Here is a 22,470-nt window from a genome sequence, read left to right on the forward strand (position 1 = left end):
CTGCTCCAAGTGTCCTCATCCTCGTTAACTCTTCACCATTCACTCCCATTCTACGCAATTTTTTTTTCCTTTGCTATTTGTATATAGTAGAATTAAGTATCCATAGCAAACCCTCATGTATTGTCCCATTTATGCCAAGCAATTGAACAAAGCTTTTTCATAATGGATGCATCCTTTAAAGCTGTGTATACAAATATACATCTCTCAAATGAAATTAGGGTTGGTGTGGGTAGTGTAGAGCATACCAGGCAATGGGCCGGTGGCCAAACACCTGGTTGACATGGGTCCACCCAAACCCAGCCCGAACATGGGCACCCAAAATTAGGGGAATGGGCTTGGCTTGGACCACTTCACATGGTAGATTGGGATTTAGGGTCATGTCCAAAAAGTAGGCATCTGAAATATGTCACAATTAATGGTCCCATTTAGGACAGCTTGCCACACTACTTATCTCTATATTATCATTTGAGATGGAATGGCAATTTTTTAAAAATAAAAATAAATTAAACATGAAAAATCTATTTGTTTAAACCAGACTACCCTCACACTTCTTGATTGTTTATTATTATTATTATAAACTTGTAAAAATTCTTGAGAATGTATTTTGAAAGTATTTTAACTTTTTAAACAAGATTGTTCCTTCATCCTAGTCTCCTAAAAAAATATATATATAATTTTAATTATCATGATTATTATTTTATGTACAACAGAGAAATCACCTGGGTCTATACTGTTAAGGGTGTCTATCTATTAGACAAACGGGCCATTGAGTTGTTTGTAGCCTTATTTTTAAGGAATCAATCTTGAGTGGTGTGTGGTGTCATGTCCTAGAGGCTGAAAGTATCTATACAAGAATGCAATCCTTTGGTCACAAGGTGGGACTGAGACTAGTTTTATTGCAGAATATTTCCGATTTCAATGTTTTTCAAATATGTAAATCCCAATAAATAAATAAATAAAACCCACATTCCAGAGGAGTGACTAAATAGGGAGGTTGAGCAGAAATTTAAGTGAGTTGATGAGTTTCTGTATCAAAGGTAAATGTGTTCAAATTTTCAACCAAAATTGCAAAGATGGGAGTAATTAATGGTACATATAAATGCACCTGCAGCACATCAACTAACCACATACTCCTTCACCTGCTCATATTTACTGCACTCTCTCTATCCTTTATATTCACCGCTTCTTCCTCAGAAGCTGCTCATCCCACTCTCACTCCTTTCTTCTTCTTGGTTTTTCTTGGAACCACACAGAGATGGAGAGGGAAAGAAACAAACAGGCTTCCCCATTCATCACCATTTTGGTTGCTGCACTGCTTTCTCAGAACTTGCTCATTCCTGTAATCGCTACCAGTGTTGAAGATCAAAAGAACTATTACTCTCCAGACCCACATGCTGGAAGACCCCCCAGTGGTATCTTTCTTCTATCCCTCTCTCTTTCAAACACTTTTAACATAGCACACACACATACACACAATCTTGATGCTTGAGCTACACGTTTTGTATGATGAGTTACTCCAGTTATATTGTACTCTTTTCTAGGAAAGTCCCAACTCTTGCATGCTCTTTTGGTGTTCCTTTGTACATCATATACACATTTCAACAGGAACCAACCTAGGTCACTCAAACCAACTATGCTATGAGATTTCTTTTTGACTGTTATGTCAACTGTCTTTTGAGAAACAAAATTATTTTATTACTAACTAGGAATCAGTAGCTTCCATGATTTATGGGAGTCGTACCGTGTTTGACAACATATGAAAAGATGTAATGATCAGACCACCTACCAGGCGACCACTACCACAACCATGTCGTTAAATCAAGTGTTTTCCTCTTCACCGGGAAATTTGGACCACTAATACTTCTTATGCTGATTGCAGGTTCACACAGGACTCCTCCTTCTGGAACTTCACCAAGACATGGAGGTACCACACCTTCACACGGAAGCTACAACCCCACACCTTCACACGGAAGCTACAACCCCACACCCTCACATGGAAGCTACAACCCCACACCTTCTACAGGTGGCGGAGGAAGTTATGGAACCCCAACACATGATCCAACTCCATCAACTCCTACAGGTGGCGGTGGTGGTGGATACTACCACTCTCCTCCAACTACTGGTGGTGGTGTTGGTGGTTCGCCACCGCTTGTCTTAAGCCCACCAACCACTCCAATATCTATTGACCCGGGTACTCCTGGTATCTCCATACCCACACCTCCATTTCTTCCTGATCCAAATTCACCCTTCACTGGTACATGCAAGTAAGTTACAGTAACTTGAACGAAGATTAATTGTGAAATGCAAATCAAAAGAAGGGAATGTGTTTTCTGTCATAAATAACTCTGTTAAATCTATTTTGTAGTTATTGGAGTACACACCCGGGTGCGATATGGGGTCTGTTGGGCTGGTGGGGGACTCTGGGTGGAGCATTTGGCGTAGCTAGCGTTCCAGGATTTGGGGCAAATATCAGCTTGCAGCAAGCACTTTCAAACACACGTACTGATGGACTGGGGGAACTATACCGGGAAGGGACTGCTTCCTTGCTGAACTCCATGGTGAATAAGAGGTTCCCTTTCACAACCAAGCAAGTTAGGGACCGTTTTGCTGCAGCACTCAGCTCAAACAAGGCTGCAGCAGCACAGGCCCACCTCTTCAAGTTGGCTAATGAGGGCAAACTCAAGCCTAGAGCCTAAAAATGACTTAGGTCTAGTTACCCTTAATTTCTTCTTGATCTGAATATGCGCCTGTGAGATTTAGTTTATGGGTTTCTGCGTGCATTTTATTTGTTAGTGTGTTATCTGGATGTTAGTGTCTTATTTGAGATTTTGTGTTTCTAGTTTCTTATGATATCTGTGATGTTACAGAATATTGAAATGGATTACCATGTTACCTTTATGTTTTAATAGTAAGTTCATGCTTCTTCTAAGCTTCAAATAAGATTAACAGTTGGGTTCCCATATCGTCATGCAAAGATAACAGGAAAAGAAGTATGCATATAATTTAAAAGACAGTTTTAGAAGCAAATATCAAGGGCAAAATTCTAAAGAATATAAAGCACAAGTGGCTTCAGGTAATTTTCACTCAATTAATAGGTGTTGCTGGTTTACCATGGATGCCAAAATCAGGCACTGGGAGCAATGGTAGCCACCAGTAAATCAGACTTTACTACCATTAAATGAACAATAAATAAGACCTGTGTTGAGTCAGTGCATAGTGTAGGTTTGGTGCTGTAGATGAAGTAAACACCAATAATGCTAGCATGACAGCTGGAATATGCAGAAAAGCACACAATTCCACTTGGTAAAGAGATGAACTTGCTTAATTGATTTGCAATATAATGCATGATCATGGTTTAGCTATCATTCTAAGGAATGAAATCCTACTGTCATGCCAACTACGACCTAGCCCCAAGGAGTATATATGTGAATCTGTAAGTATAAGACCATAATGCACAGCAGGAAGAAATAAATACACAATCACCAATATTTCATAGTTAATAACACTACTTCTAGGGCATACAATATTAAATACACAGTGCAGACTGGTGATAAGGCTGTCAGAGTATTCAAACTCATCAAATGCAAGCTAAAAGGCACCAATAACTGCCATTAAGAATGGTCTCACTAACCTGCTAAATTTTTATGCCATTGCCTATGACTCCTTGATGCCCATATATATCCCAGGCGTCAAACATATAGTTTATCGGATTCTTCTTGTAGCTTACTCCCATCCACACTTCATTTTACAAGGCAGGTTAATGCAATAAATAGGGATCTTTAAAATGGCCTGTTCTCTCATGTCCCCTCCACTTGGCAATTAGAGGAAGCATTATTGTTAGATTGGCTGAAACCAATGCAAAGAAATGGGATTAAACTTTTATGAAAATCTAAAGAGTTTTGCATAGCGGGCAAGAGTACAAGATAGGGAAAGAGCCTGCACCAGATTGTAGTTCATACAGGGATGCACCTACACCCCTTTTCAAATGGTGTGTTGCCTATCTCGATAGAAGGAGATTTTGAAAGATCCTAAATTCAAGTTACCTAGTACTGGATGTGTTATTGTTTTCCATGATTCAAAGATCCTAAAATTCAAGTAGTGAACTTTAGCTCTTGTTGAGAACCATGAGGTCCACCATCTAGTGCTTTGGCACCATTAATTCTCCACAAGCTCCTGACATCATAAAGGAGAATGCATTGATTTCGGGTAAAGGTTGCTGAGTTGTTGAATTACTTCGTTTTTGGGTAAGAAGATCAAATATTGCTGTCCAAGAAAGCAAACAAGTATTGAAGAAGATGGCAATTAAAGAATAGAAAAGAAAATTTAAATTACACTTGAGATGAAATGTAGTAGTCCTTGTGGAAGTTCAGAAAATATTTGAAGAAAAACATCAGTTTATACAGTGTTCAAAGCTCACAGAAATATCATAAAGCCTAAAGCTTATCCTAGTGGAAGGTACATAATATAAGCCTATCAAGAAATCAAGTCACTGATACCCTGCCAACAATTTTTGGTTTACATATGATTTCAGGATGATTTTTATGATGATGATAATCTCTCTGTACCACCCACCGTGGTTAAGAAAACATCAAGCAGCCCCATGCCACCATCCAATGCCAAAAGAATTCACAACTTATCAGAGACTATATTTAATACAAGAAAAAGGAGTAAAGAGACATGAAATAGGTTCTGTCAGGGTAACCATACTTGTTATTTCATAGATGTCCAACCAAAATACAACCAACTTACCAAACTAAACGCAAGTGTTTTCATTCAAACACAACTTACCAAACAAATTTCCAAGTAAAAATAACTATAAATGGCATGGGGATTAGCAACCAATTATAACCTTTAGAGTGAAAGCACACCAAGATTCTCCAAAACCTTCCAACTGCATGAAAACATTATTCACCAAATCTATCTTAACTTCTTGACGATTCAACTTCATGACCAAACAAGGAACAAGTATAAAGAAAGATTGGTATTCAACTGTCCAATGAATCACTTTTACCTCCTCAAATGAAAATTTTTGGCAAGAGAAATCTCCTTGAATTAGAAGTGTTTGCAACTAGACGGATCGCTTCTCCATCCAAGTCATCCAACTAACATATATATAAAATAACAATGAATTGAAGCACCTAACAATTACTCCACACCAACAAAATTACAATAGTGTTTTTCCCCCATTGAGTTACTCTGAAGTAAAATGTAAGAATGAAAAATAAAAGGGCACCTTAGAACAGAATAACTATGCTATGTTCTCTACCTAGTAACCACAACCATATAATTCCATGAATAGGGATCGTTAGACGATGGAATTTTAACTGAGCCTCCATTTCAAACTCGTTTCAAGTCGCTATGTGAAGTTGCATTTGGGTTTTGGCCTACCACAAGAAGTTAAATGATACCTGATGCTTGGCTCCTCAATCTGTAATAAGAGGTAGCATAAAGCTGAAACCAGTTGAGATCTATTTCAGTTTTTTGCCCAATTTGATTTTTGTTTGGCAGATCTTCACATGTTGTGTGCTAAAAGTAGTCCCAGTTTTTGGTACTTCTAATGCTGAATGTGACACTTCATTTAAGAAAATTGGAAATCATGGTTCAATACAATTTTGGTTCCCTTCAGGACAACATTAAGATTAATAGTGATGTGGTCATACTGTCATAGAGTTTGAATTTCATGGTTTCACACCACATAACAATTAAAAGAACCCTGTAAAGAGATAGAAGCCCCTGTATCTGGTTTGAGACATCAAAAGAAAAGAGGGGGAGAAAAATAACCTCAAGTTGGTGGCCAAAGAATGACAAGGGTAATTTGGAAATTTGTAGTGATTAACTAATAGTTCTTTTTTTCTTTTTTTCTTTTTTTTTGGTGGCAAAGGACTAGACTGGAGATTTGGGAAATATCAGGTTCACTCTATATGCTAATAACAATTAATATATATATATACAGAGGTACCAATTAACAAAATATGTTTCCATAACTAACAGTCAATGTAAACCTACCAAAGTATTTTCATGTATATCATTGGTAAAAACAGAAAGTACAACAAACTCAAGAGTGAGTTCAGAGAATCACTTAAGTAATTTGAGAAATTTTCAGAGAAGCCACAGCCACAAAGATCAAACTCATGGTGCTATCCCAGCCATTGACGAACCAAAATTTAGTAGAAATGAAATCAGAAACAAATGGACAGCCTGTCCAGCAGTAGCATGCTTGTCAGATTCTAGTTGAAGTGTACCAAGTACAATATTCAAACTCAATTATAGATACAGTCAACAGCATAGCTGTAGGAATCAGTTTCATTAAGTCCGTGTCCTCTGCTGTTTGTGGGTGGGAGGCAAGCCTTTCAGATTCAAATGACCACCAAAGTCTACCAGAAAAGGATGTTAGAAATGATTTAATTATTGCTATTGAGTTTGTTAACCCACCAAATACATGCAAGCTGCAACTTCATGGAACTATAACATGTTCATCTATTTTCTATGATACCACCTACTTGATTTCCAATTATGCTCCAGAACATTCCACATTCACATCACAATTGAGGTTGTGAATCATCTCAGACTCTTTATTTAGAAAGCTATTTTAGTGACTGTCTAAGGAATTAAGAAACATCTTTCTTCTAAAAAATCTGATCAAGCCAATTAAAGTCTAAACAAACTCTTTGTATTGCCAATGCAGTGTTGGCCACCACTACACATGCCTCTCATGTCCAGTTAAGAAAACACACAAATAAATTTAAGGCACAATTTACAAGAAAATGGTTTTTACTTTTTACAACAGAAGAATACTGCAAAAAAATATTTTATAAGTAACACTATATCAACAAACACAATCACATTTTAACCTTCAATAAGAACAATAATAATATTTCTTACCATGCATGTTCTAAGTAGGAAGAGTCGATAAATTGTTGTTTCATCTTTTTTACCTTGGTATCTTTCTCTTTTGACATTAAACAAAGTTTTGTCAGATCAAAAGAGGAAAGAGAAGCAAGAAGCCCTTCTAAGCAAAGGAAGCAACATAGGACCATAAACAACCAAACAAGAGAATTCTGCTTACTTACCAACTTGCTTATTGACAAAGACAACCATGTTTGCTTACCCCTTTGCCTACCAAGAACACAGATGATTACCTCAGACTCATAAGATGCTTGCACTTGAAGAGACTGACTTGTGAAAAAATACTAGACTTTGATAAAGGAATGGAGAGGCAGAGAAATCTAAGACTTATATGGTAATTGTAAAAGGATAATCAAACCCTGCTACCAGAAAGCACTTCTTAAAGAAGAAATGGGGATTAAAGGACTCATAAAAGGCTTATTCCAGACCTATCCCTTTGCATACTTCTATGGCTTGAACTAGTCACTAAGTACAAGGGCTCTAAGCCAGGAGCTTTTCATTGAGTCTCTATCAGACATCAAAATAATCTAGAACACCCTTAGCTCAACTAAAGTTCTTGTTCTCATTCAGATCTAGAACCTTTTTGTGAAATGCTTTCTATTACCTTTTTTGTATAGGATTACATATGAATATATACAGAATAATTGTATAAAAATAGCCTAGGAAATAATGCCTACGATCATGATATCAAAGATAAATAAGATAAGTGAAGAATGCTAAGAAAGGAAAAATCCTAGGAGATTCTATGTACAACTATACAATTATTACAGCTCATATGGACTGGAAAAATATTCAATTATCTGCCACACAATCTGCTAGAATTTCCAACTGGCAGATTTTCCAACATTCCCCCTCAAGCTGAGGAATAAATATTTCTCATTCCTAGCTTGATTAAGATAGTTTGAAACTGCCGAGTAGGAAGCCCCTTTGTTAGAATATCAGTCAGCTACCCCTTTGTTGGAATATCAGTCAACTGCCCCTTTGTAGGAATATAAGGAGTGCAAATCAGCCCATTTTCAAGTTTCTCTTCTATAAAATGTCGGTCCACCTCCACGTGCTTAGTTCGATCATGTTGCACTGGATTTTGTGCAATGCTGATGGCTGATTTGTTGTCATAGTAGAGTTTCATAGGTTCTTTCCATTTGATTCCAAGTTCACTTAGTAGTATCTTGATTCAAGAAGCTCATAGATTCCATGTGCCATAGCCTTGAATTCCGCTTCTACACTAGACCTTGCTACCACAGATTGCTTCTTACTTCTCCAAGTCACTAAGTTTCCTCCTAAAAACATGCAATACCTTGATGTTGATCTTCGGTCTATTATTGACCCAGCCCAATCAGCATTGTGCATGCTTCTAGGATCAAACTCCTTCCCCTCTTGAAATGAATGCCTTGGTCAGGTGAAGACTTTAGTTACTTTAGTCCTCTAAATACTGCTTCCATGTGCATTTCTTTAGGATCATGCATAAATTGACTTACCACACTCACTACATAGGCTATATTAGGCCTTGTGTGAGCTAAGTATATCAATTTCCCCACTAGGCATTGATATCTTTCTTTATTCACCGGAGTGCTTCCTTTTCCTTCATTTAGCTCGTGAGATTGTTTTATTGGAGTCTCTGCCAGTTTGCAACCATTCATTCATGTCCCCTTTAGTAGATCTAGAATGTATTTCTATTGTGAGATTACGATTCCTTCATTAGAGTGTGCAACTTCAATCCCTAGGAAGTATTGGAGCTTCCCTAGGTCTTTGATTTTAAATTCCTTAGCTAGTTGCCTTTTTAGTTTCTCCATTTCTGTAGGGTCATTTCTTGTCAAGACTATGTCATCAACATATACAATAAGGGTTATTACCTTGTTCATTTTTGTCTATTTGAAGAATAAGGTACGATCCCCTTGATTCTAGTTGTATCTCATACTTTTCATTGCCTTTGTAAATCTTCCAAACCAGTAGGTGACTATTTAAGTCCATAAAAAGCCTTCTTGAGCTTGCATACTTTGCCTTGTTCAAATTTTTGTTCCAACCCCAATGGCACTTCCATATAGACTTCCTCTTCTAAGTCTCCATGTAAAAAGGCATTCTTGACATCTAGTTGCTGCAATGGCTAATCAAGATTAGTAGCTAAAGACAATAAAATTAGAATAGTGTTCATCTTTGCCACAGGTGCAAAGGTTTCATGGTAATCAATTCCATGAGTTCGAGTTCACCCCTTTGCCACTAGTCTTGCTTTGTATATTTCTAGTGTACCATAAGCCCTAAACTTTGTGGTAAACACCCATTTGCAACCCACCTTCTTTTTCCTATGGGAAGATCAACAACCTCCCATGTGTTATTTTTTATTAGTGCACTCATTTCTTCCATCATTGCTTTCCTCCAATTGTCATTTCTACGTGCCTCTTAGACAGTTTTTGGTGTCTCTAAGGAATTTAGTTTTGAGACAAAGGCTAGGTAAGAAGGTAATAGTTTTTCAAGGGAAACAAAATGGATCAAGGGGTGTTGAGTACATTGTCTTTTTTCTTTCCTAAAGGCAATAGGCAAATCAAGATCATTAAGGCTAAGGAAATCATTGCCCTTTTTTTTGTGCATCAAGATAATAGAATTAGTAACTTTTTCTAGTTGAATGACTGGGACATGTGGAGTTTCTGGGGCCAGTTGCTTCCTCCTTGAATAGACCTTGAGCGGCACTTGAAGATCCTCCCCCTCTGAACTTTGCATATAGGATTCAAATCTGGGTAACTCAGGGACAGCTTCTGGTGCAGTTTCTGAGGCATTCTTTGGGGCAATTGCTTGGGCATTTTCTGAAGTAACAGCTATAGAAAAATCAAAATCTGGCATTACTGGTGCAGTGTTTGAGGCATTTTTTGGGGCTATTTTTTTTATATTTTCTGGAGTGACTGCTATGGAAAAATCTGATCCCTTAGTTTGGACAGTTTTGGTGGAGTTCTCTAGGATAGGAAGAGTAGGTAGGTTAGGAAAGAATTCCTTATCTTCTACAAAAGGCTCCCCCTGGAAGATAAGTATTGGAAAAAAAAAGGTTGGTTTTCATTGAATGATACATCCATAGTGACAAAAAACCTTTTAAAAGCTGGGTGATAACGCTTATAACCCTTTTTTGTAGGAGAATAACCAACAAAGATACATTTAAGGGCTCTTGGGTCAAGTTTAGTTCTTTGATGAGCATAGATATGTACAAAAGCCACACACCCAAAAATCCTTGGGGAAAGGTGGTTGAAACCATCAAATTTTGGAAAAAATCTAGAAAATGTTTCAATTGGGTTAGAATAGTTAAGAATTCGAGAGGGTAGCCTATTTATGAGGTATGTAGTAGTTAGGACAGCCTCTCCCCAAAACAACTTTGGAACATTCGTTTGAAATAGGATGCATCCAGTTTCATGTTAGTGGAGAACTGTCTTCATCATGTGACTCTAAATCCAAGACACATGGCATGCTATGATTATCCAAGCCACAATTATGCCTAAGTTGGACACATGGCATGCAATGACTGGGCCAATTGGACTTACCATGATCTTGACACAATTTATTCTCTTAGTCACCCTCCTTAAGATCCTATTCTCCTCCCTAACCAGTATATTATAACTTAAATTCTTATATTTAAGAGACCCAATTACATTAAAAAGAAATACAGAGAAAGATAGCATTGATAATAGATCACTACCTAAAACTAGTTCATTCTCCAACGGGAAATTACATTCAAACATCTCTTTGAAACAGGTGAAACCAAATGACAAATCAAGCCCATCAATTAACATATTTAATTCAAGCCATCTAATTAGATGTATGCAGAGCTACACATAAATTAAGCTACCACACTTAATCGGTAACCCGTCAACTCAAGCTGAAAGGCTAAAGAGAAAGATGAACAACATTAACAACTTAATCAGAGAAACCATGCGAAGGTATAAGTATGACAAAAGAGATCCAAGTACAATTTCATTAATTACTATTGTTTTCATTTCCATGGATACCCAAGTGTACTTGAAATCGAAGGTTCATGCAATACATTTACTTTTCCAATCAATAAAGAACTTGTAGTTCAGCTTACCTTATGTGATGATCACAATACATTTTCTTCCTGTGACACTGCAGATCTGTTTGTTCATGAGAATGGTTTTGACAGGCAAATTTTCTAAATCTGCTCCCAATTTAAGTGTTTTTTGGGTAAACACTGGTAATAAGTTGTACATTTTACTTTTTAGATTTCATGGACTTTCTGGAAGGCATACAGCTCATAGTGTTCTTCCAAGGCCAAAAAGGAAGAATGTGACATGAGAGAGTCCTGGTCAAGTCATATGAGATTCAAACCAGTTAAAAATCTGCTCTGAATGCAAGCTTGTCATTTCATGATATGCAAATGCCAGATTCAGTTCTTCCTGAATGTGGTGGACAAATATATCCCAATCTGGAAAAATAATCTTACTCTCACTGAGAATTTTTTTCCAATTTGTTGCACGCCCATCGTTCCTCATATATCCATTCACATTGATAAAGCCCTTGTCACGCAAGAGCCCAAACAACTTGGCAGAACTGTTCTTATCAACACCTGGGATTCTGCCAGCCAAAAAGTATGGCGACAGGGGGAATTCCATGCATTTAACCTCTGCAACATCAATGCCTTTATTCCTCAAAATCTTCATATTTTCAGCTATTCTCTGTTTCCTAGCTTGATCTTTGGGCATGTGAACAAAAAGGGTGGGTGGATAATCCTTTGTAATATCCATTTTACCTAACAGCCCTTCAGCAATCATCAGTGTAATACTACTAAATCTCAAATTAGTGGCAAGCACAGAAACAAAGTACCCACCAGAGGAGGCCCCCAAAGCCACAAGAGGAAGCTTTTCAAGCTTGTTTTTCTCAATCCACCATTGGATGATTCCTTTAACAATTAAAATTTCCTCCCCAAATGACCAGCATCTCCCAGCACTTGAAATGGTAAGAACAGCAAATTTTCGATTGAGAGAGTGAAGAACTATTAACCTTTCTTCAGGAAGACCAACACAATCCAGACAGCTGGGGGATCTGTCCCAAAAGTTAACAGCTTGGCCATTACACCCATGGGCCAGAAAGAGAACAGCCTTAGGTGAATCGGGTATTTGCCATATAACATCTGTTCCATTCCTGAACTCTATGGTGGGGTGGAATTGGACCAGAGGATCACTGCTTTGTGTCACAACTCCAATTGAAGAACTGGGCTGTTTTCCATTGTCGTGAAATAACAACATTAAAACTACAATTATTAGAATCAGAAGTACAATCAGAACCGGCACAGGACATTTATGCGATCTGTGCCATGGCTTCAATGATTTATTGCTGTGCTTCAACATTGCTGAAAGCAAAGATAACTTGTTTATCAGACAAAAATTCCATTGCAATGAAGTAGTAAGTACAAAGAAGAATGAGAAATCCTTCCACCAAGCATACAATCAGCTGTGCAAAATCTGATCAAAGGAAGGAATTTAAGCCTACACTACTCCAAAAAACAAAACAGAAGGAACATGTGATGATGGCTGCAAACACAAAAGAAAAGAAAAGCAAAGCAACAAAACTTTTCAATTCATTTTGCAATAGTTGTACAAAGGAAAAGATAAATATGACAGGTCTATCTGCATTTCCACAATGTTCCGTTAGATGGCCATGGAAAATATAGGAAAACATTAGAATTAAAAGTTCTTGTCTTAAGGCTATGTTTGGCTCTTAGAAATCACTAAGAAAAGGTCAAAATATGTTAAAGAAAATGATTTTCTTATATTTGAATACTATGGAAAAAGGTGAGGAAAATGCACACACACATATATATAAGGAAAAAATGAGGAAAAGTGCTAAACGATTTTCCTCATTTTCCATAGACAAAGGTGAGGAAAACCTGGAGAAAGTGCATTCTTCAATAATTTAATTTTATTTACATTAACTTTTCCATGGACAACCAAATTAGAGAATAATTTTACAAAATTTTTCTTTCCTTAAATTTTTTCTCTCTATTTTCTTTCCCTCAAACTTTTCAAAAACCAAACCTAACCTAAATGTTTCACTATCTCAAACCCAAGAAGACACAAACCTTCATCAAGCCAAACCTTAGACAACTGTTTGACTTCTTTGAGATATGTTCTTAATTTTTTTTATAAAACAAAAATAACATAAATTCAAATTTTCAAAATTCTATTGTCTTCTTCCACTTTAATTTTTCAGTAACCACACACTCCATCAATCGGTGTCAACCATTAGATGCAGAAGTTCTCCATCTCGAAAATAGTACAAAATTGTTAAAGAAAAATGGTGAATTAAGCAAGTTCAATGTTGAGAACAAAAATGTCATCCCTACGCAGACATTTTGCAGACTATGAAGACAGATAAAATGGTTTGTTTTCAGTCAACAAATTCAGAGCCTTATGCCATATAATTTGATGCAAAATGGGGCATTCTTTTTTTCACCGCGTCTGCTCTTTGTTTACCTGAAATGAGGATCAGTTGATTCCAAAAAACATTCACCTGCTTGTTTGTGGATGATGAAATTAATTACCTTCATTTCCCGCAATCTTAGGTATAGAGTGTTAATTAACTAAAAAAAAAAAATTGATTTTTGGAAGTGAATATTCGTCTCAAAGAAATTGATATCTGGAATCATAGATGCTTCATGGCCTTGAAGCTCAAAAGAATAATAACATTCACTCAGCTTGCGAGAAAGCACAACAAGAAGAAACGCGACATCCAAAATTCTGTTTTTTTTTTTTTTTTTTTTTTCTAATTTTCTTAACTTTCTCAGCAACCAAACATAAACAAAGAAATTCAGAATTAAAAACACAAAAAAAAAAAAAACCCAGCTTCAGAATCTGATTAAGGAAGAAAAATACCTGGATTGTCGATCCGATAAAGATATCCAAGGCCCTATATCAGTTCGAAGAGTGTTGCTTTGGCTTGACGATGGAGAGACCACGTGATGACACGCGCCATGCTGCAAATGGGCTTCACACCAGCCTGCCTTACCCGGCCCGACTAACATCCAAATTTATTATAAGCGTTAATTATATACATGGATATACATCCACCCTTTTAATGAAATATTTTTTTTGGAGAAAAATGTGCTTGATGAAATCCTAACGGTTTATTTGGTAGTGGTTTTTAAGAATAGTTTTCCATTTTTCAAAATAAAATAATAGGAAAATACGTTTGATAATCAAAAACTATTTTTTATTTTTTTTCTTTATAACTAAAAATATGGTGTTTTCAAATAATATTTTTTAGTTGTTTTTATTTATTTTTAAATGATTATTTTAAAAAATAATTATAGAAACATATAAAATGATTAAAAATAAAACTTTAGATATAAAAAATATTTTTAAAAAATATTTAAAACAAACTAAAAACATTTTAAGCTTCCAAATAGGCTTTGTTCTACAAAACATTATATAATAATATTCAAAAATCTTTTTTAAAAACTATTTTTCAAAAAAAATTTCAAAAATAGTTACCAAACAAACCCAAAACTACATTTTTCTTCTTCTGTCCTCCATTTCTTATCTTCTAATCTCTTTATAACCTTAATAAAATTTATCAAGCAAATTATGTTTATGATCAATGTATAAAAAAATAATCATATCCAATAATAATACAAGTATATATATATATATATATATATATATATAGACATAAAAAAAAATAATGGATTAAATTACCACTAATTTGGTCTTCAAAATCAATAAATTGAAAAAAATAAAATAAAATAAAAAAATAAAAAATCCTCTCACGGATAAGTTTCCTAATCTCTAGCTATAAAGAGGATAATGATAATAATAAGAAAATTATTATTATTATTATTATTATTATTATTATTATCTTGTTGGTAAAACTTCGTGAAGGAGAATAAAATTTGGCCAAGGAGATAACCTTAAATATGTCTAAGAAAGTGTTGAATTAAGCAATTAAAATTCGGGAATTTGAAATTCAAATTTCCTATCTTCACCTATAAATAGAGGTGTCTTCCATCAAGAAGAGGAAGCAATTTAGAAATCAAAAAAATCCATAAAGGAAAATCCTAAGGAGAAAATCCAAAGGTAACTTCGTACGAGAAAAAGGGCTTCACAACAAAAGAAAGAGTTTCATCAAATTTCCCTACAAGTTCGGTAAACGGCAAAAGAACTGCTACACGCGTTTTTCGTCATTCAACAAGGTCATTTGGGAATAAGCCACTTGTGGCCCTCGATTGATCTTCGAAATCAAGAAATGTCATCATCATTTTTCAAAGTATGATTAAGGCAAAAGAATCAAAGGGAAAATATTCTTTTGAAAATAATTTTTTTTTTTTAGACTGTACCCACAATATTTTTAATTTCAATAAATATTTTGTGCGCATTATTTTCCTATTTTATTTTGCTAATTTCGCAGGACCAAAATTTACGAAATTTGTGCGTACAAATTTCTAGCACGTTCGGTGGGACATCTCTGTCTCTCATCTCTTTTGTTAGAAGATTGATCTCTACTACGTCGATGACACCCAAAAGAACTCAAGTTGTGCATGTCAACAAAGGCAATGACAAGATTGTCATTGCACAATCGACACATGACACCGCTACGGGCCTCATGACTCATAGGAAAGCAAAATCGACATCTTCAATCTCAACAAAACAAACAAGTGAGTCTGCTTGTTTGCTAAAACAAGTAAGAACACGCGATGAGCACCAACCACTCATCACCTTGGTTTCTCTAGGGGCAAAGAGTCATAGTCCTCGTAGCAGAGGCAAACTCCCTTTAACACTACAGGACTTTGAGGATAAATCTCCTTGCTCTATTACTGATGCCAACTCTAGCATCGACTCACACTCCGGATTGCCAACTAGAATGTCAAATGAGGAAAACTACTCCAATCGTTCCGACTCTTTTACTTATCATTTCTCGATGACTATGCCGATAATGGCAACCGACACTACATTCGTAGAGGAATAATTAGCAGAGATGGCTCGCACCATCGCCAAACTCACCAATACAATTGAGGAGAAGGATATGCAGATAGCCTCTCTCACAAACAAGGTTGAGGCGCAAGTACAAAATACGGGTGGGTCAAGTCAAGGACTCAACCACCTTCAGAACGTTGCATCTCCTCTTGATGATGCACCACATACGTATAGGAGAATGCAAATTGAGAGACAAACGACGAAATCTGTCTCAATGGCGTCATTATCTATCCAACAACTTTAGGATATGATAACTAACACCATTAAAGCGCAGTACGGTGGACCCTCACAGAGTACGCTCATGTACTCTAAACCTTACACTAAGAGAATTGATAACCTACGTATGTCTGTGGGTTATCAACCTCCAAAATTTCAATCATTTGATGGGAAAGGAAATCAAAAACATGTTGCCCATGTCGTTGAAACTTGTAGCAATGCAGGTACAGATGGTGACTTATTAGTTAAATAATTCGTCCGTTCTCTCCAAGGGAATGCTTTTGATTGGTACATAGACCTTGCACCTCAGTGTATCGATAGTTGGGACCAAATGGAACGTGAATTCCTCAACCGTTTCTATAGCACCCAACGAACTGTAAATATGATGGAACTTACTAACACTAAGCAATGGAAATACGAGTCGGTTGTAAACTATATCAACTGTTGGCGTTCCTTAAGCCTTGACTGCAAAGATAGATTATCTGAGGGAATGTTTTTCATTTATATTTCTATTATGACTTCTCACTTTTAAATCATATTTAAATTCTTCCTAATAGTTTTTAAACAATTTTTACAAGTGTTTCATAAAAAATAAAAAAAACAAATAAAGAATAAGCCTAAAAGATATTCATGTGGTATGTTATGTGGCTTCAAACAAAATGTATAAAACAAATTAAAATTAGTTATGAACGTGTTTTGTATACTCTTACGTTATCAAATGAACTTCATAGACGATGATCTTCTCTTAGGGTTTGTGGTTAAGAAATAAGTTAAGAGAAAAAAGAAGAAGATGGTTATGGAAGAGAAGAATCGGAAAGGTGTTCTAGGTATTTTTAAAACTATAGGTGGATGTATAAATAAGGTAAATGCAAAGATCAATTTGGTGGATGCAAATGTAATCTCCCTGCATAAGTTTATAGTTTTGAGAGTTCATATTTTCAAATCAACTAAATTCTACACACATCCATTGAATTATAAATTTTTTTATGTTAAAATTTATGTTAGTGATAAAAATATTCTTACACAACAATACACATCCATCATCAAAATGTCTAACTCTTTACCTTCCAACATGTTTAAGAATGTTTTAAGACTATGTGTGGAAAATCATAAAATATGTGGGAGATTTGATTTAGTGTTGTAAATGGGATGTTATGTTCTGATTTAGTAGAGTAAATTAGGAGATAAAATCAGCTGAGTCAATGTTTCTAATTGTTTTATAAACCAAAAATAGGCATGACATAACATATCTCATTGGATATAATAACTTAGGATATCATGTCCATTAAATATTACATCTAAGGATATCATTTCTAGGATATACATATCATATCCAGTAGGGTATGATATCCTAGCCAACCAAACATAACCTAAAAGGTGTCAAACACTATACCTTAGGACATACTTAAGGGTGTCCAACACTATACCCTTCAGGATGCTCAGTACTTGCACAGACACAAAAATAATCCACTATGGCCAAAGTCTACAAAGTGTTACTTCCATGCATCGTCTATCATGAAGCCATGTTAGGACCCATCATACTATAACACAATAAGTATGACTATACTATTGTCATCATTACACCACAGTCAAGGTTATCCATGCATAAGGGGCGACCACCAATCATATGGTACTAGGCTCTTGCGATATGTGACCTCACATAAAGGAAGACTATCGCATTAATTGCATAATAGTCATGACCTTGTATTAATCACATAACAATCAAAATCATAAAGGTCATTCTATCATCATTGCATAATGATCAAAGCCTTAAAGACGAACATAATAGAAATCATTTAAAGTGATATGCAATTGATGTCTCCCTTTATCATCTTGCTATAATCAACCCACCAAAAGGCATTCATCAAAGGAAACCTTAGTTTTAGAAAAAGTACACAAACAATGCATCTTTTTATATGTTTCCTTTTACATCACTTCATGGTTGACTTGACCATCAAAGAAGGGTTGGCTTAATTAGCCTTTGTTTACTTATCTATCTCTTTGATCCGTAGAAGGCAAGTGATGCCTAGTTTGACCTTACTTGAAAGAGGACATAACACACTGATGTCATCAATGGGGATGAAGCATAAAAGTCCTCACTTAATCAACTTAGTCATGGTCCAAACATCAACCAATAATAGGTGTCCTCATAATGATCCTTTGTTATCATATATCTAGGAACAAATGGAAGAAATGGAGTGTAGATTTCAAAGAGAAAGAGAAGAAATAACACGTTAGCTCATGGAACAGAACAAGTGTGATAAAGAACTTATCGATGAAAATGGTCGACTAAGGGGAGAACTACGAGAAATTAGTAGCATCCAAGCTCCTCATTGATCCACAACCATCATGAAGAAGTCAAGGAAACGGGACATCAAATGAGCCACTTACTTGAGCAAGAGTCTACCAACGCCAAGTGAGCACGAAGTACTCTCATTCCATAAGGGGAAAAAAAACGCCCACCAAACCCTAATTGATAGAACCCACACATCTACCATACCCATCAAACCCCTTATCTTACAAGTAGTACATGGTATCACCACCACATTATTCACCAAGGTTGTCCTCAAGCAGGAGGCATCCATGGGATTTGTAATCCCCCAAATTCAACACGTTCAATATGATAAGTGATCCATTAGAACACTCGTTGCATGTCTAATAGATGATGATCCTCACACAAGAGAATGACTTGTTGCTTTTCAAATCCCTTTTCTAAAGTTGATGTATAGCAATTAGAGTCTTCCATCCAATGGCCCTCTCTTCATACCTAGGCACAAGAAGGTATAGCCTTTTCTTCCTTAAGAAATGAAGGTAGCTAGTTTTTTTTTTTTCTTTAGAATGGAAGATAACAAAATGTCTTAGTTAGTCCAAACCCTAAAAAGGCTTATACTAATTGAACTTAAATGACTAAGGTCATTTCATAGGCTTAGGTTACTTAATCTAACCTTAATAGTTCCTATTTAATTAATTAACCTAATGGACTTCAACTAGTTAAATAGTCTAAGTAGAAACCATAAGTCACTTAATTATAAGCACTTTATGCAACCTTCTGCTTATGCAAAAGCACTTATATGTTTATGCTTATACATCCTTATACACACTTATAATTAAATAGAAATTTCCTTCAAACCACGTGCCACTAAGAATGTGAGATCGAGTGAGGACTACTAAAACTTATAAGAAAACATTAGCTCCCTCATAATCAAATTCTTAAGTTGAGTCAACATTCTACTAAAGAGAATGAATTGCACTTCAATATCTTGTAACATTAAATTAAAATATAAATTAATTTATTTTCAAGTATGTGACCTACCATCTATTTCATGCAAGTTCCCCATAAACTAATGTCTGTAATCCAACAAGGTTGTAGCTATCAACCTCTTAGGATTGTCTCTTCAATTCATGAGTTTCAAATCCACCTACGTTATTATCAACTAATGCTTTCATCTACAAATGACATATATTAAATTTCACTTAAAGATCATTCATTCATAATCACAAATGCTTAGGATCACTCAAAAGGACATTTTATCTCAAACTCATGAGATATTATGATGTCATTATTGAAAATATTTGTTATCACTTGCCTAAACTGCTAATCACTCAATCCATAACTCTAAGATCTCACTCGTAGGTCCAAAATCACCGATGACCTCAACACTATCACAATATTCTCTCAAGGTTGAGAACTCATGCAACTTAGTAACTTAAAATAATCATGATAACCCAATGGTCATTGAGTCATATGGTTCTCCATAGGTCTTGTTTAATATGTAATCATAAACACTAATGCACACATCATAGGACAACCATCTCAATAACCATTGGGAGATAATGCACTATGACTTCTAATGGATTGTCTAAATCCATGAACTAACCGTGAACAAACTTATTAATTTTTAAGGAACTCATTACTTGAATTTTCCATGTAATTCTTAATGCACTCAAATCATATACAAGTAATTAGGCTTGAATGCTTAAAATGTCATAATAGTGTGAATAGGATAGAAAAGGAAAACTAATATTATATACAATAAAATCAAATGTTACATCATATCATTGTTTTTAAGGGCTTTATCCTAACAAATTTGCCATTAAATATACACCACCTCTAACTCTCAAGGCCCAAGTCATCACTAATTTCTTAGTAGATTCATGAAAGGCATTTCATTAGAAGTATCAATGGCTAAGGAGGCTGATTTTTGGTCAAGGGTCTAAAGGATTTTGGAATGTGGTGACATAACTAAATTGTTGCATTATTTCCCGAATCTTTTTTAAGCATTTTTCCATGGTTGGGCCCTATGCCTCAAAATACCTCATGACTTCAACTATGAGCTAGAAGTCATCAAAGAATCGAAGCATGGCTAGAATAGTGCTTGCAAAGATGCCTTTTCCAAGCTCAAAGAATACCTAACGACACCCAATCTCAGTCACACTAGAGCAAGGCAACACCATACTATTACCTAGTTGTTTCACCAAAGGCAATTCATAATTCAGTTACATATCTAGTTAACTTACTGCATTAGCATATCATATAATCAGCCCATAACATCAAATCATTCCATAAACATTCAAATGTATCCTTCATTACTACTAATAATGTACCTTTGCATAATCTTAGGTTAGATTAGAATCAGACAAGAATAGAGGAGAAAAAAAAAAAGGAGTAACACTTAGTGAAAAGCCCAATAGAGAATTTGGAGCTAGTTTTCTACTTAAACATTGTTAACTGAAACAAAGTTTGTCTGTTCAAGCTTAATAAGAACTAATAACCTTGGCTAAGGGAGACTATCTTTGCCTTGACAAAGAACATCTATTGAACATATGATCCTGAAAAAAGGGCTGCTCAAATAACAATTAGCAATTCTTTCAAGGGAAAAAAGACAGATTTTATCCAACATTGCAAGCATTCCATACAAAAGCACAAATTAAGATTTCACACAAACAGCAACATCAATGAGTATACGCATGCATTTTTCTGTGCTCAACAAGAACTATGAGAATCTACCCAGAATCACTTTAGTTCCAGTTTATTTTCCATTCATAAAAATGAATAGGGAAAAACACAGATATAGGAAAATGATCATAGAAGGAAAAGTTCCAACTTACTAATCTCATGGATCAAGGCCAACTTGTTAAGTAGCTAACTCGTGCTTGTTTTCCACAGAATACATTTTACTTAATTTCCACACAGTTGAATTCTCATCAACCAGCACCATTCATCCTCTTCTACCTGCATTCATAACATGGGCCAATATAATAGGAAAAGACATCTGAGGCGTAAACCAAAAGATACAGAATCATATCCAGGAACCAAACAGATATGAGTATCTTCTGTTGGAAAATTAGTGAAGGGTACTAATGGCTGAAAGGGAACCAAACAGATATGTGTATCTTCTGTTGGAAAATTAATGAAGGGTGCTAATGGACGAAACATAGACAACAAGATTCAACAGAAGCAAAATGAAAAGCTATCAGGCATGTGAAAATACTGCCCTAAGGGTAGATCCACTCCTCAAATATTAACTTGGTTAAGAATGCTGATGGTACCTTGCCCTCCAAGTCAAAACAACTGCATCGTCCTACAAGGTTCATTCAATGTCCCACGATGAGAAGCAACTCATAATTGTTCCTGTGATACCAGAAATAAGTGCAGAGGTTGTGCAGCAAGACAGAAGGCGAGAGCAACAAGAAGACTATTGTTTATGTTTGCCATGCTTTGCCACAACTAGGGTTTCATATTAGGAGGGAGGAACAACCAAGAAAGGGAAAAAAATAGTGATCTGCAAGAATGAAAATAGGTTGCAACATAATAAATGGCAAAAATTGTGTCCAATTTGTGTGCAATGATTGTGCCCAATCAGCCAATTCTTGGATCGGTCACCTCCACTCACCTAGCATTGTGTCCGAATGAGCTTTACCGTAGCTTGGGTAGACTTACATATACTGGCCATGCATATTTTAATCTCCGAATCAACAAGGGACCTCTGATTCACCTTGTTTTTTAAGAAAAAAGCAATAAAAGCGGAAAGAGAGAAGAGAGGGGAAAACCAAGAGTTCAAATACTTAGATTTTGAAATACACACCACTACAAAAGCTAAGAAGTTTAAATTTGACTCTGCAGATCAGTAAGCTTTAATTATATGCAGAACGACCAAATTTTTAGGGAATAAGATGCCATTTGTTTGATCAGACACAAAAAGTAATATCAAAATTCCAACATACTAAACACACACCTGCAGTCAGTTGTTCTCAATGATCAACAAAATAGTTAAACTTAATATATATTGCAGGACAAATGCATCCACATTTATGATTTTATCAATTGGAACACGATTAAAAGCCACTTAACTGTGCAGGCATTAACACTGTTGTACCACTATAA

General features: G+C 35.7%; 2 protein-coding genes across 2 annotated transcripts; one reads left to right on the forward strand and one right to left on the reverse strand.

The window, feature by feature from the left end:
• The first annotated feature begins 1,201 nt into the window (after positions 1-1,201).
• Positions 1,202-2,937, forward strand: LOC117927390 (protodermal factor 1). The gene is made up of 3 exons (XM_034846898.1): positions 1,202-1,412; positions 1,880-2,264; positions 2,366-2,937. The coding sequence occupies exons 1-3, from the start codon at positions 1,256-1,258 to the stop codon at positions 2,694-2,696; spliced, it is 873 nt and encodes a 290-aa protein (XP_034702789.1). The 5' UTR covers positions 1,202-1,255; the 3' UTR covers positions 2,697-2,937.
• A 7,889-nt stretch (positions 2,938-10,826) lies between these two features.
• LOC117926217 lies at positions 10,827-13,904 on the reverse strand. The gene is made up of 2 exons (XM_034845294.1): positions 13,773-13,904; positions 10,827-12,250 (listed from the first exon to the last, which is right to left on the reverse strand). Exon 2 carries the CDS (start codon positions 12,246-12,248, stop codon positions 11,208-11,210), a length of 1,041 nt encoding a protein of 346 aa, XP_034701185.1. The 5' UTR covers positions 12,249-12,250; positions 13,773-13,904; the 3' UTR covers positions 10,827-11,207.
• Between the last annotated feature and the right edge of the window lie 8,566 nt (positions 13,905-22,470).

The sequence above is a fragment of the Vitis riparia genome, chromosome 12 (genome assembly GCF_004353265.1).
Source record: "Vitis riparia cultivar Riparia Gloire de Montpellier isolate 1030 chromosome 12, EGFV_Vit.rip_1.0, whole genome shotgun sequence".
Lineage (NCBI taxonomy): Eukaryota > Viridiplantae > Streptophyta > Magnoliopsida > Vitales > Vitaceae > Vitis > Vitis riparia.